The 15,334-nt window shown below is 35.9% G+C and overlaps 1 protein-coding gene across 50 annotated transcripts in view; it reads right to left on the bottom strand.

The window, feature by feature from the left end:
• PTPRD (protein tyrosine phosphatase receptor type D) overlaps positions 1–15,334 on the bottom strand; it is a 1,183,457-nt gene that overhangs the window by 85,178 nt on the left and 1,082,945 nt on the right. For all 50 annotated transcript variants that reach the window (XM_048291456.1, XM_048291457.1, XM_048291455.1 and 47 more), the window contains 3 exons: positions 14,245–14,335; positions 8,143–8,352; positions 4,682–4,842 (listed from right to left, as the gene is read on the bottom strand). In XM_048291456.1, the coding sequence (XP_048147413.1) occupies positions 4,682–4,842; positions 8,143–8,352; positions 14,245–14,335 (462 nt within the window). The remainder of the gene's footprint in view (positions 1–4,681; positions 4,843–8,142; positions 8,353–14,244; positions 14,336–15,334) is intronic.

Genomic DNA, 15,334 nt, shown 5'->3' with positions numbered 1-15,334 from the left:
GAATGTCATGTACTAGAGGTCTGCAGTGATCTGTAGAGATCTGTAGTGATCTATGATCTATAAAGATCAGGTAAAAAGGAAAAATAATTTATTATCTCTCACCAACATATTCTATTATACACACACACTGTAAATGCAGTGTTTATCTTTCTGTGTGTTGATCATAATAAACAGGGGTTCTACAAACATTTAATAGCTTGTACTCTGGAATGACCAGATACACACATTATGAAAAAGTCTTTGAAATTCTTCACTTAAGATTTCCCTTTCTCCTGTTTGGCATTTCTGTGCTTTTTTTTAACATCTGTTTTTTTTTTCCCTTTAGAAGCATGTTTCTTCTTATATCTCAAGATTCAGCAGGGGACCAGCAGGTCAAAGGAGGTGATTTTTCCCCTCTACTCCACACTGGTGAGACCCCACCTGCAGTGCTGCATCCTGTACTGGGGTCATCAGTACAGGAAATACATGGATCCGTAGGAGCAGATCTAGAGAAGGGTCACAAAAATGATCAGGGGGATGGAACAGGAAAGGTTGAGAGAGCTGAGATTTTTCAGCCTGGAGAAAGGAAGGCTTTGGGAGACCTTACTGCAGTCTTCCAGTACTGAAAGGGAGCTTATAAAACAGACGGGGACAGGCTTTTATAATAGTGCCCATAATGACAGGACAAGGGGTAATGGTTTTAAGTGAAAGACGGTAGATTCAGACTAGCTAGAAAGAAGACATTTTTTATGATGAGGGCTATGAAACACTAATTAACTAGATTCCCCAGAGAGGTGATGGATGCCCCATCCCCAGATGTTTTTAAGGTCTGTGGATGGGGCTCTGAGAAACCTGAGCTAGTTGAAGACATCCCTGCTCATTGCAGGGGGCTGGACTAGATGACCTTTCAAGGTCCCTACCCAACCAAACTAATCTATGATGCTATAATTCAGAGTGCCAGAGTTACTATGTTCAAAAGATTTAAGTTTAGGCTACAGTCTTCTGAACCAACCAAAAAGCTGCACTTCATTAAAGCAAACAACACAGTGTCTGTCAAGGTGGCTTTAACTTCTCTTCCTTATAAATGGAAAGGTCTATAATGAGAAACTTTTTGCTCTTCATCAGTGGAAAACTGAAATTAGGGAATTTGTGATTTCTTAAAAACTAGGAGGAATAGCCACAAAAATTCATTTGTTAAAAAAAAAAGAAAAATAAATCCAAAACACAAGAATGAGATGACAGGATGCCTCATGGGGACATTCACTCTCCTATCTAGTTTTTCCATTTCTGAGAAACACTATACAATTTCTAGAGCTCTTTAACACTCACTAACTAAGTCCCTAATCAACAAAATCCTATGTAATTGAACCTGTATCACACACTTAAAATATATGTAAACTGTGACTCAAGCAGACCTCCTAAAGGTTAGGTATTTCGTCTAGGGTGAAACATCTATCTATCTAACACCATCTATCTAGCTAGGTTTGCTTTTGTTTGAGATTTTGGATATACATCTTACTATGCTGTATACGATACTCCATGTTTGAACAAAGAAAAGATTTATTTTCTTGTCCACAAGAAAATGGCCAAACAGGAAGTGAGATTTATCTAATTTACTTGGATCTCTTGATTTGATTGTTTATAAAGTTTAATAGATGGAACGATCTGCTCCAAAATAGCTGTCTCCCTTCACTGCATCTGCAGGGTGGCTTCACTGCTGCAAGGACAGAGAACACTGAACTGGTTAATGGCCAAGTCAGTTCCATTTGCTAAGACATAGTCAACCACAACGCAGGAAAAAATAGTTTTTACTGTGAGGATAGCTGAATATGGGCACAGGTTGCCCAGAAAGGTCACTGAGTTTCCATTCTCAGCTATACGAAACTTGCATGGATATCTCTCTGAGCAAACTGCTGCAGGTGGCCGTGCTCTGAACAAGGCTGGGATGAGGCAGACTCCAGAGGTGTGGCCCTTTGATTCTGTGAATCCGTGAGCTCGCACACAGTATATTTATTAATTGGCCTCATCTGTATTGGCTATTGTATCGAAAGTATGTCTGATGTCAATAAAAGGTACTCTGTCAGTATTTTTCCCATCTATCACTGTTACTTACTAAGCTGCAATGACCTTTTGGCTATATTCTAATATATGATCCAAAAACCTGTCTATGAAATATCTTTGCTTTCAGATTTTAAGAATAATAAATGCAGAGGCAATAACCTTTATACAACTTAGCAACAAATAATAAAGAGTTCACACATGCATTCCTTGTCTTTGGCACAGTTAAATACACTTCAAACCAACCCATGCAACTTATCCACACTATCTAATAATGTCTGTTTTAAAGAAGGGCAAGACTTCTCCCCATAAAATTCTTTTGGAAACTGCAGTCATAATTTCTCTGTGATTGTAATTAAAATGTCTAAGTAGTATTGTAAATCATGAGCTTAGTGGTCCAAGTCTGTTCACAAAGGTTTCTATGGACAAAGGGAATTAAGCATAGTTGACCTTTATTTGAGTTACTACTCTTTGCACTTCAGAAGACACAGTCATTTCTTGGTTGTCCTCTTTGCACTGCATATCCTTTAACAACATCCTCTTCAATATTTTTTGCATATATGTTCATAATTAGACTGATGCCCTCTACCTTCATTTTCTTTTCTCACTATCATACTTGTTGCACTCAAACCTCCATATATTCTAGAAATATAAAATTTTCTGTATCCATAAGAATTGCTTGTTTGCCTGCTTTTTTTAAACATATTTTTCCCATCTAACTCCTGTAGCCACAGTGAATTCATTTCGCTCAGAAATTAAATTTCACTGTTTTCTCTAAGCAATATGTTAAATATCCCAACTGTCTTGTCATTGCTCTTGTACAGTCAGTAAGTCTATCAAAATCTAGCACTAAGCTTGCATTCAGGTTACTCTTGAAAAAAAAATCCAATTATATACTACATTTTTACAGAAATGAAAGCTCATAGAGGACCACAGGCTGCTAAAACTGCAGTCATAATTTCTCAGACGTAATTTGCCAGATCAGTGCTGTTTAACAAATTAGAGTAAAAAGCTGAAAATAGAAAAATAAATAAATACATATGGACATTTGCCCGAACAGTTCTAGTACACGTAGTAAATAGCAGATGGAAAATATGTCCCCCATTCTCAGTGAATGACAATCTCTTCACACTACTGATGAGCAAATCTTACCTGCTCATATGTGGAATATTTCCTTTTTTTTTTTGGTTGTTTTTTTTGGTAATAGATTTGAAGATTGTTATTTTGGTTCCATAAATGTAATTAGTAACTCCAGAAGCAGTTGCACATCTGCTTAATATACTATTGTTTGGATACCTTTTGTAGTAGGGGAGACAATTTACTTTTAATACTTCAAAATATTCAGACAAAAGGAGTATTTTGCTTTTAGCATGTCTCCAATGACCAGTTTTTGAAGTGATGGACAGAAACAGAGTTGCTAAATAATTATATTGGCTAACACTGTGCACTAACAGAAACATTCAGGAGACAGAGCACCTGCAAGCAGCAGACTATGTCTTGTGCTGCAGTATGATTACAGCCCTAAAACCATTCTATAAATGTGTATCTATTTGGAATCCAAAGGCGAAGTTAACTCTGGACTGGTTGTTTACTGTTGAACAGAGAACTCTTTCCAAAACCTGAAGAGAGTTCTCTTCATGAAACTTTAGAGGTATTTGACTGGAGACACTGAAGGTGGGAAGAGGATACAGACTTGTATTTAAAAATTTATGTGCAGGTAACAGCATCATAGCCATCAGTTTTAGAAGACATACTTCATTTAATAAAATTATTCTGAGTGTGCCACCTCCCCAGAAATTTACAGTGTCTTTATAATATTCCTCAAATATACTTTATCAATATATTTCAAAAATGTATTAGGAATGAAATATAAAATTAAAAAAACCTTTTTGAGTTTTATTCTTTGGTTTTGATTTAATACCTTGACCCCTGTTAACTCATTTACACTGTAAAAGGCTGCTATATAAAAATTATGGCATCATACACAGTTTTCACTGAGTATATTTTAAGGCCGAGGGAAGTCCTTTGTGTAATAGCAAAACTACATCTGTGTCATAGTGAAAGAAGAATGAGTGGAATTTGATCTCATTGCAAGATTAGTAGAAACAGCTATTTGATGTCTCTTTAATCTCTCAGATCAGAGCTTCAAATTCATATGGATACATTACAAAAATTGAGGCCAACTGTTAAAAGTTAAAATTCAGATTGCTTGAGTGGAGATGAAAATCACATTTAACAACAAGCTGAATGTAACCCCTAATGTATTACTATTATACATCTATAAACAAGTTTTAAAAAGTCAAATGTGCACATTCCATACATATTTATGTGCAAGAACATATTTATTTTCTTTGCATACAAATGTATCTTTGCATACAAATGTATGCGAAGTGGAAAAAACATTTAAAGGCAGAAGTGTTAAATATAGTGTCATCAGCAGAAAAATGTACCCACATACCTGTAATTATTGGAAACTTTCAGTCAAAAATTTCTGCAGCATTCTGGAAACCATTAATAAATTTCAAAAAATCCCAAAGCAATGACTGTTACTACTGTAGCACAAAAATACAGTGTGGAACAGTATTACGAAGTGACCAATATACAGGGGAAAATATATAGTAAGAAAACTAAAAGGTAAACGTACCTTTTATAAAGAAGTATAGCAATAACAATACAGATGATAAACACCACTGCAAGAACTGGTCCAATAACCCAAATCAAGCCTTCTTCCTCATCTGTAATTGGTTGGGGATCAAGATCCATTGACACAACAGGATCTGAATATGGGCTTGTTGCATACATGGTCTATGAAAATAAAAATAATTCTTCCTTAATCACAAAGGAATACATTTAAAATATTAACTATCCCACATCTAAGATAAATGTATAAAAGATCATGATGCAATGAACACAGCAAAGTGGAAATGCTATTTTTCTTGAAGCCAGGTAGAATACAAACTTGCAAATTGAAAACCGTGTTGTTATTACCACCTTTATTTTGTGTTCCACATCTTAGCAGTGATCTGCAGACAAATCATGTAGCATAGTCCTTGCAGAGCACTTTGGAACTTAAGCAGAGAATGGGAAAATGAATAGGACACTGAGAATTATAACCCACCAGTTACCCATTTTTGGGTTCTGTTTTAGTTTCATATTGGCTTAACACTTTCTTCCTGCATGACATGAAAGGGTACTTTTGACAGAATTATACATAAAGGGGACTGAATGTAGGAGGTTCCTTGAAAAGGGTTTTATGGCAATAGCACAGTGCATTTTGACCAGTCAAAAACTGTATGACAGAGTATACCTTCACAAAGGGGAGACAACTTGAATTTAAGACTGAAAAATGGGGGAATTCACTGTAGAATATGAAGGGAAGCTAAACACTCAGTCTTTCATAAGGATGAAACTAGAATTATGAACCAACAGAGGTTGCTGAAAATCTTTGCTTTACTAGATGGTGTAAGGCCAGCTGGCCTAGGATAAGACCTGTGATAAGAGAATTTTTTTTTTTTTTTAATTCTTGACTGACCTGAGATATTTGATCTGTGGCTGAGTGCAGAGTTAAAATTACAGACTGGAGAGGCTGAAGAGCCAGCCTGCTAAAGTTGGATCATTTTAAGAACTCTGTTACAGGAAAGTCAGAAGTGGAGAATCGTTTGTACATATTTCTTCTCTGTGCTGGAGTGTCTTCATTAGCTAAACTAAACTAGGATTTGAGCTACAGCTCTTGCAAAGGACTTAAAAACTTGATTCAGTAGTAGATCAGAAATGTCAGCTAAGACAGAGTAAGATAACTGGGAGAAGAGATTAGCTTCCATTTATGTTTGTACTGTACTCTGATAGATGCCCTAAGCCAGGACAAGTGTTACCAAAGGAGAGATGGTTTTTTACACTTCATTTGGCCTTGTTTTGGGCTCTGGGCTACAACAGTGTCTGGGGGTGATATAGGATTAGGATGGGCAAAGCTGAGGTGCTTACATTTACTGAACTAGCACCTATGCCAACAATCTCCAGTTATATTATGGCATTTTACTACACATGGCACCTGGCACCAAAACCTCCCTATGTTTTAAGTCCGTGATCATTGTCTGGAAATTGGGGACTCTTCATGTTCCACTCCTGAAACCCCCAAGCAGACTGATTTTTTTTTTTTCCCCCCAGGTTTAGTATTCTCAGAAGATAAAAAAAGGTTCATTGCTACAAGAAGAAACTCTTAGTATTTAGCCTCTTGCTTTTGAGTGGACAGCAAAAATGCCTGGAAAAAGATATAGATGGATATTGAGGGCAACAGTATAAACACTTACTACCTTTTCTTCAATAAATAGGATTTTGCTTTCAATTTTCAACCATCCTGTATTAATGACTAATTTAAACTCATTTCTGATTTTAAAAATTTATCTTATTTTTTCCTTCCTCTTGATGACATCCTTAACATATTTATGGATTTTAATCATAGCTCTCTAGCTCCCCTTTTACTAAGTTGAACAAATTCAGACCTTCCCATGACCTCTTTTAATTAAAGTTTTCTATTCTACCAATCAACAGAGAAATTCTGTGCTCTCTGAAGAAGAAGCCTTATGTAAAATGTAACATCAGAATATCAAGAAAGACATCCCTTACAAGTTACAAATCATACATCAGTAGGGCCTGTAGTCCTAGAAGAAAACCAGCTATATATGCTGAGAACTGATACACTGGAACACTGAAAGTCACTGAAAGTTGAATCTCACTCACTCTTAAAAATTCTTCACAGTCTGTGACTACCTCATGCTACTCAATCACATAAATGTTTCAGATGGCATGCTAAACCATGTATTACCCATAGCCTAAGTACAGTAATGTCTTTTGAAATCTTTCAAGAGCAGGACCCTATACAGGTCTTGCCTTATGTGTCAGTTTACAAACCTATTTCTTCCCACTTTTTCATCCTGATTTCTAAAAAAGCAATAAATTTAGGTCATTTATACCTTAATTAATATTAAAAAAAGCCAAGAAACTGCACTTTGTATTGAGAAGATCAATTTTAGTACAGGTAATTTATGACACATTTATGGCCACTTAACTTCATAGTCAGCAGCTATCTACCTTCTCCAGTTTGAACCTTTTTGATGCAACACCTTCAGAATTATCTGTCTAGGCAGCCTGTGTCAAAAAGTGAATTTATGTTAGAGCTTCCAGGAGGCACTTACTTTATTTTCAAGTGAATCTACGTATCCAAAAATACCCAAAGTGGAACTAGTTTCTCATTGTGCTTAAGTAGGCACAGTCCATTGACACCACGAAAGGAATTGTAGTGTTATACACTGCAAGCATTTGACTACAATTCAGAGTATTGGTGTTGGAGTTTCAAGTGATTGAACCTGCAAATGTACCTGTCAGGTTTAGTTACCAATTAGAAATGTACTGTATTACACACTGTAAGTTAAAATGCTAATATGTATTGCACCTTTCAGAAGTCTTATATCTGTCCTCTTTTTTTTCTTTTTTAATACATTACACACATTAGGTTAACTCACCCATAAAGGGATGTAACTACAAAATGAATTAAGTAAAGAGAAATGACAACTCATTATTTAGTTTACCTCAGGAATTCTCCCTATTATTGAATTATTTTCTAACTTTCAAACAATTTACTGATAAAGTTGTTTGGAATGACTGTAACTAAAGAGGGTAGCTGTGCATGTGTCTAGCTCAATGGATTTTTCCAAGAATCCTGTATATGCTACACCATTATTCAATGGTAGCATCAAAAGGCAGCAATTCTTTTAAACACCTAGAGAAAGATCCTGCTGCAAAGTTCATGTCTCAGGAGCTGTGTCCATGCTCACAAATAACACAGCATGTAATTTTCAAAGGATCACAGCACATCTAATAAAAGGTCATTCTTAGGTTTCAGTTATACACAGAAATAACGCACAAAGGTGAAAGCAGACTAGAAGAGTTTAAGGAATTAATGGGCACTGAGTTAGGAAGCATTTGCTTTAAAGGTGTTCTGACATGTAACAAAAAAAAAAACTTTAGGGAAGTGGAATAAGCATTGAAAAAAACGTTTTCATGATGGTGCAAGGTAATTTCGAGACTGAAAAACATTAACTAACTTACAGATTCTGAGTGCTCCATTACAGCCAACACGAAGAAGACATATTCTTGACCACTCTGCAGTTGCTTATTCTCAAATCCACCGTAATGCTTCTTATCCCCCAATGTGAATTCCGTAGGAAGAACTTCAAAGTGAGCTGCAATATATGGCTTTAATTCAACTTCCCTCCCAAGACGAATGCTTCTGCGTTTCCTAGCTATCTCCTTAAGCAGCTTTAGAATGAAGGGAAGGAAAAGGGGAGAGAGAGAAAGAGCAAGCATGAACAGAAAGATAACTGTAAACAATTTTAATGTAACTTATCGACAGTGTAATGAGAAATTTTAATGCATGACCAGGAACTATAAAAAACAATTTATCCACATTTCATGGGACATGTCAGTATTACTAAATCAATTCTTGCAAAATCTTCCAATTTCCTGTCGTTCTTGTTAAGATAAGATACTAGGAGGAAATTGCAGTGCCCAGACTACAAACACAGTTTTTAGATACTGTTGTGTCTAGGAGGAGGTGGGGAAAGGATAAGAAAACAATATACCTTTTCTGAGCACGTATAAATACACACCTTGTACTGCATATTTTATATGTATGTATGTATGTATGTATGTATGTATCTATCTATATCTATATAAAGTCGGTCATAGAATAGAATCATTAAAACAATTATGTTGGAAAGGATCTTTCAGATTGAGTTTAGCCATTAACCTAATACTGCCAAGTCCACCATTAAACCATGTCCCTAATTGCCACAACTACACATCTTTTTAAATATCTCCAGGGATGGTGACTGAATCACTTCTTCTGACAAACAAAGCTAAAATTTACATCAGTACATTTGTGACAAGATTAGATGCTAGGCTCAAACTTAGAAAACATATACTAACTAACTAAGGAACTTAAACTCAGCTAGTATAATCTATTGATGAATTACTTATTAAATCAGACAAATGCTTCTTCGATATTTTTATTGCTTTAGATATACAGCCACTCCACAAAAATTAGTCTGATTTGATAACAGGGAGTCTGAACTTCTCCTGTGTGATAAATAATGACTTCTAAAGCCTCTTTATGGTTTTCCTTGTTTTTCACTTTTGAAACTTATTCAGTGTCCTGTAGTCTTATAGTTAAAGTTTTCTAAAGTCATAGAGTTGTTTAGTCTTTTTAGCATACTAACAGTTGTAATACAGTAGATTAGCACAAAATTCATTGCTAGGAGGAGGAGACAGATCTCCAGAGTGAGAAGGAGATTTAAAAAAAAGATACTAAAATCTAATCTTAACTATATATATTAATTTTAAAGTACATGTTTAGTCAGGGAAGCTCTCCACATAATCATGGACTCACAGAATGTGCTGAATTGGAAGAGACCGTCAAGGATCATTGAGCCCAACTCCTGGCTGTATACAGGAGAGTCCCAAGAGTCACACCATGGGCCTGAGAACACTGAACTCTGTCAGGCTGGTGCTGTGACCACTTCCCTGGGGAGCCCATTCCAGTGCCCAGCCACCCTCTGGGTGAAGAACCTTTATCAAATATCCAACCTAAACCTCCCCTGACACAACTTCAGACCATTCCCTTGGGTCCTGTCACTGTCACCAGAGAGAAGAGATCAGTGTCTCCCCTCCACCTCCCCTCACAGGGAAGTTGTAACTGCGATGAGGTCTCTCCTCAGTCTTCTCCAGGCTGAACAGACCAAGTGACCTCAGCCACTCCACAAATGGCTTCCCCTCAAGGCCCTTCAGCATCTTCAATGCCCTCTTGATTTATGCCACAGCTTAGTGAGCATATCTTTTTGCCTTTCCCTCATGGGATCTTGTATTTTGCAACTACACAATTAACAATTCCAATGCAAATAAAGAAATCTAATATTCACTCTGCTGCTGAGAAAGAAGCTTTTAATATTGAATACTTTGATACCCCTTCTCGCGGACTTAAATATTTCAAGGTTACAGACAGATATGAAAGCAAGCATCCACTTGCATCCAGTCTTCCTTAATATTGAGGGCATTTGGATGTTATACCTTCAACGATCTACTGCTTTCCAGTCAACTGCTTTCCAGCTCTAATGCTGAGTCTGTTCCCTGTTGCAGAGATTTTACATCCATTTAACTCTATCAATTTCCATGCCATGACACAAAAGCTGGTACAGTGCAATGGATCCCCTGAGCAAAAAAAGAACTGGCCATAATTTGAGATTAGAAATCATTATTCATTACTCAAGGACACTATTCCAATCAGCAGTCCATATTTCTCTTTCATTCTTCCGAAATAGTTTAATGAGCAGCTAGAGTCAATTTGCGTCGTATAAAAATGAGGGCAGCAGAGAACCATAATATTGAAGAGATTTCTGTTTAGTTACTTTATTGAAGGTGACTCTCGCATCTGTTAGTAGCTTCCTATGCCCCAGGTAGAGTTACTAAATGCAGAACATGAGGCAGAGACTAATCAAAGTTGGTTCCAGGTTAGATCAGGCCTTATAGGAATTGCTGAGGGAAGCACTCTGAAAAGTTTGTCTCTGTATGATGCCGCATTTTATAACAATGGCTATGCAAAGAGCTGAGCACTGGCTGTCTGGAAGCGTGCCGAAACATGAAGCTAAATACTAGAGTAGCAACAGTGTATGCTAGCTTAAAGTCAGGAGCCACAAATGCTACAGTTCTAGTAGAGGTATACAGCTTGTGCCATCCCTGACTATAACTGGTACTTCCATGTATCATTTCCATTGGAATTTAAAGTTGTGTGTCTGCCTCAACTAAATTCTTTATCATGTTTCCAGATTAGAGCATATTTACAATTTAGATTATAAATAACTCAAAATGTCAAAATAAGGTAGGAGTACTGCAATCAAAATTAGACTGAGATTGAGAGGCAAAGAAGAATGTTTGATCTTGATTATTTCTCGCATTTGAAATAGTAACAGAAAATACATATAGTGGAAGAAAATACAATGCTGAAATACAGTATTATAGTGATCAGAAACTGAGTTTTGGCAATGAATGCTAAAAGTTAGTTAGCCTGAGTCAAATAAAATCAGTTCAACTTTTCAAAGGTGGTTGTTCACCACCAAAGGCCAGTTAAACTTTAGTGTGTTTGTGTGAAGATAAAAACTTTGTCAGTAAGACTGATTACACATGACTGAGTAGACCTCAGGTGAACCTCCAGCCTCATTTATGTTTCATATGTAAATGGGATGGTGCCAAATATCATTACTTGCTTATATATCTCCCATTGTACTTTATACACAGATTTCAACAAAATTACTGAATTCACTTAAGACTTAACAAGGAAATCTTTGTTTAGATTTTACTGCTTACAGATCTAAAGTAATCCTACTAGGTAATACTTACTGCAAATCATAATATTTTTTTCTGTTTCATTTATTTGCGTGACCTGCCTATTTAAAGTCACTAGACCTCATGATAAATAAAATGAAATTTTGCGTTAGTAAAAAAGGACCGAATCTCTGATAATTATTTTTTTCAGATACCAAACATCTAGTCCATTATGTGCTCTTTTAAAACTAGGCATCTGTCTTAGCTTTTTTCAGAGATGAGGTTCAAGGAACTGGAAGATTAGGTAACTACAATAAGGCTGAAGAGTCTTTTTGGACTGCCCAGTTATGTAATTCAGTTAATATTCCAGAGCTGTGTTATTAGCAAATACTTTCCTTCTGACAATCTAAGCAAAGTACTTGGAACATAGTTCTTCGAAAAATCTATTGCCCAACCATTTCTGATACTTGACACATATCCGAGATCATACTAAAAATATAAATATGCACAAGTATCCTCACTTGACCATAAGGAACTATTTGTTCAGAGAATAGGTTCTTTGGGGGGGGGGGAGGAGCACATTGGTTTGGTTCTGTTTTGTTTTTGGTTTTTTGTTTGGTTGGGGTTTTTTTGTTGTTTGCTTTTTTTTGTTTGTTTGCTTTGTTTGTTTGGGTGTTTTTTGTTGTTGCTGGTTTTTTGGTTTTGGGTTTTTTTCAGGTTTTTTGGTGGGTTTTTTTGGGTGGGGGGGTTGTTGTTGTTATTTTTTTCCAAATGTATTTATTGTGTGTTCACAAGCTTGTCAGGAATAGTATACTTAATAAAAAGCATACTTTCCAAACTGGAAGCAAACCAGTCTTCTAAATAATAGAAGCTGAAGGTGTTAGCATGATATGCAGTTGCTACCTGCTTTTAACGTTTTTCCCTACTCAGTTCTTGCTATATGTGTTGGAGGCAATTGTAAAAGATATATCAAGGGGTTTAGCTCTTTATCAGAAATAATTTTCATTTTCCATTGAATGCATACCTTATTTCTTCCATCATTAATTCTACAATGTGGGCTCAATTATATCAATAGAAGTGGGAAACAACCCATTCTGACACAAATATTTCTGAATTAATAAATGCTCTTTATTAATCTGTTATACAGACTAAGGTAACACAACTTGCAGGATGATTAAAATGGCCCTTTGTTATGGGAATCAGCATAGATTCCCATAGAATTTAATTGCCAGAAAGTTCAATGTCATCTGGCACCTATCCTTTAATCTATTAATGCTGCTGAATGTGACTACAGTCTTTGGATGTTAAAAGTGGGTAGCAATACTCAATCAGTTTCCATTACTGTACGGATGAGGCTGTCAGAGTTTTACTGTTTAACTTTATTTGATGTCACCTATGACTATGATCATGAGCTGATGGCATTTACCATCCAAGTTCTTTCAAAGGGAAGAAGTTAATAGATCAAAGCAAGCCATTGCTGCAATTGAATGAAATGAGATGATCACATAAATGAAACTGCTCAAGAAGAAACACAGAGTTGAATCAGCCAGTCATCATGCCCTCCTCTGAACAGTTGTTTTTAATACTCGGATTAAGGATTTGCCTATTGTTGTGATAAAGACTGAAAGAATTCTGTTTGTATTTTGAATACTTTCTACGATAGTGTTAGTTTGGTGAAGATCTTTATTTTCCCTATATTTTGGTGCAAAATCTGAAATTTATATCCATTTGGACAATGGGAGGAGAGAAACACTTCCGAGTAATTATGCCGAATGTGTTATGCCGAAGCATATGGTGAGGTTATCTCTGTAACATAAAACTCTTGAATCCACCAAAAGAAAATAGAAAAATAAATGGGATCCAATCAAAAAATCACTATATCAGGAGTAAAAAAGCACCTGATTATGGTCTTTGAATTGCAGAGATATTACATGCACAAATTACCATAGCATCAGAATGACATCTAAAATCTTGGCCAGATACAACTAGAGCAATAATAATACCACCACCTGACTTTTATAAAAGTCTCTCATATGGGGCCCTTGAAAGAGCTTTAAAATCATAAACATTAGCACTACTACAAATTTACAGATTGAAAGAAGAAAGACAAGTTTGCATGAGCTATACTGTCCTTCAGTAAAACAGAAAACAGAGGTGAATACCACTCTTCCTGGAATTATTACTGAATCAATAACGTACTGAATTGATTTCTGCCATTTCTGGGCTTATATCTAAAATGAAAGTAGTTCCCCCCTTTGGATTAATGTCATTTATAGTTTCAAATGATGACACAATATTGCTCTTTTCTTCCTTGTTCATGCATTTATTTTTGACCACAAAGTTTTGGTAGAATGGAGGCTACTTCTAACCAGAAGTATTACAGTATATGAAAATCAGGTAAAAACACCACCAGAAGGTCAAATGTTAAACTGCAGTACAAATTACAATTTAGCATTTGTTACAGACTTAGTAAACACCTCTAATGAACCAGACCTTTATTACAGTTCATATTGTTGGTGATTAAGCTTTTGCTGACAACTCATTTCACCTCCTGCACTTTTGCATCACTCTTTCCAACAGCAAAAGAATGAAATATTAGTGTCAACAAATATCAGACATTTGGTATTCTTTATTGCAACTTAATGTCTTTACTTAATGTCTTCTCATTTAAGTAATTTGAATTTTTGTTTTAGTCTCCACAGGCTAATTCAAATACCAATATAAAGTATTCTGACAACCAAAACTTTTAAAACCATTGAGTTAATTACATAAAACTAGCAAGATTGCTATGTTAATAAAGGAGAAGAAAAAAACCCCCCAAACCATATACAGTACCTCGTCTAGTTCCATTTCATCTGGACTCTCCCATGGTTTGATAAACTTTCCACGAGACCTCTTCAAAGGCACAATAACTATGTAATAGCCTCTGTAAATGAAACAGTTGGACAAAAGTGAAGTTGAAGGAAAAGGAATAGATAAATTGGTGGAGTAGGTCTGTTTAGAGGAACTTAAAAGAAAAGTGGTATGTTGAGAATAAACTGCACATTAATATGGCACTGCAGCCTTCCAAACATAGCTGTAAACATTCACAATCTTGAAAAAAAATGGTAAAGCATTTGACAAACAAATGGCACCAATTACCTGCCTTTTTGTGTAAACAAATAAATATTTATTAAAAAATTTAATTATAATGTACTAAAATGCCTACATGAAACACAAGAGCCATAGGTTATTTGTGCGCTGCCACCATCACACTGGGAAAAAAACCCCAAAGCCCTAAATTGAAATATATTACCATATATTTAAATCTCAATTACCAACCCATCTTCCCCTATTTTAATGTATAATCAGGGTAGTAGGTTAACAAAATGTATTTGTTAGTGCCAATATTATAATAAAGAGAAAAGAAAGCAAGCCTGACATACACTGCACCCATACGCTCTTCCCTTTTGGCAATCGAGAGCCATCAGCTTTAGCTACCTAAGTATTCTGTTCACAGTCAAGTAAGAGAGCTTGATACACGCTCTTTTTATAGCTAGGATTTGCAAATTACATCTATTGGTTTTCCTCAGAAACATTTTCCTGAAAATATGTTCTTCCTCCTCACCCTTGGAGACTAGTATATTGTATTTTCTAGTATGGCAGAGATCTGGTACTTTCATTGTTTACTTCACAAAACCTGGATATGTGTCAGGCAGATCCTTAACTTCACATTAGTGTGAAGGAAGAAGCAGTAGAATCACAGCAGCAGGACATGCAGAATAGTATAATATACATCTTCTTGATCAATATACTTGTCAAAAAATCAAACACTCTCCATCTCAGGGGAGAGGGAAAGAAACTGGTTTTCTTTGTTTCTAGTAACAAGAGCTTATTAAGGTGGTTCTGGGTCCCCATTATGGAAAATAATTTTACTGTCTCATGG

This window comes from Corvus hawaiiensis, chromosome Z, assembly GCF_020740725.1.
Source record: "Corvus hawaiiensis isolate bCorHaw1 chromosome Z, bCorHaw1.pri.cur, whole genome shotgun sequence".
In the NCBI taxonomy this organism is placed as follows: Eukaryota; Metazoa; Chordata; class Aves; order Passeriformes; family Corvidae; genus Corvus; species Corvus hawaiiensis.
The sequence above is the reverse complement of the archived record's forward strand: the minus strand, read 5'-3'. Positions and strand labels throughout refer to the sequence as shown.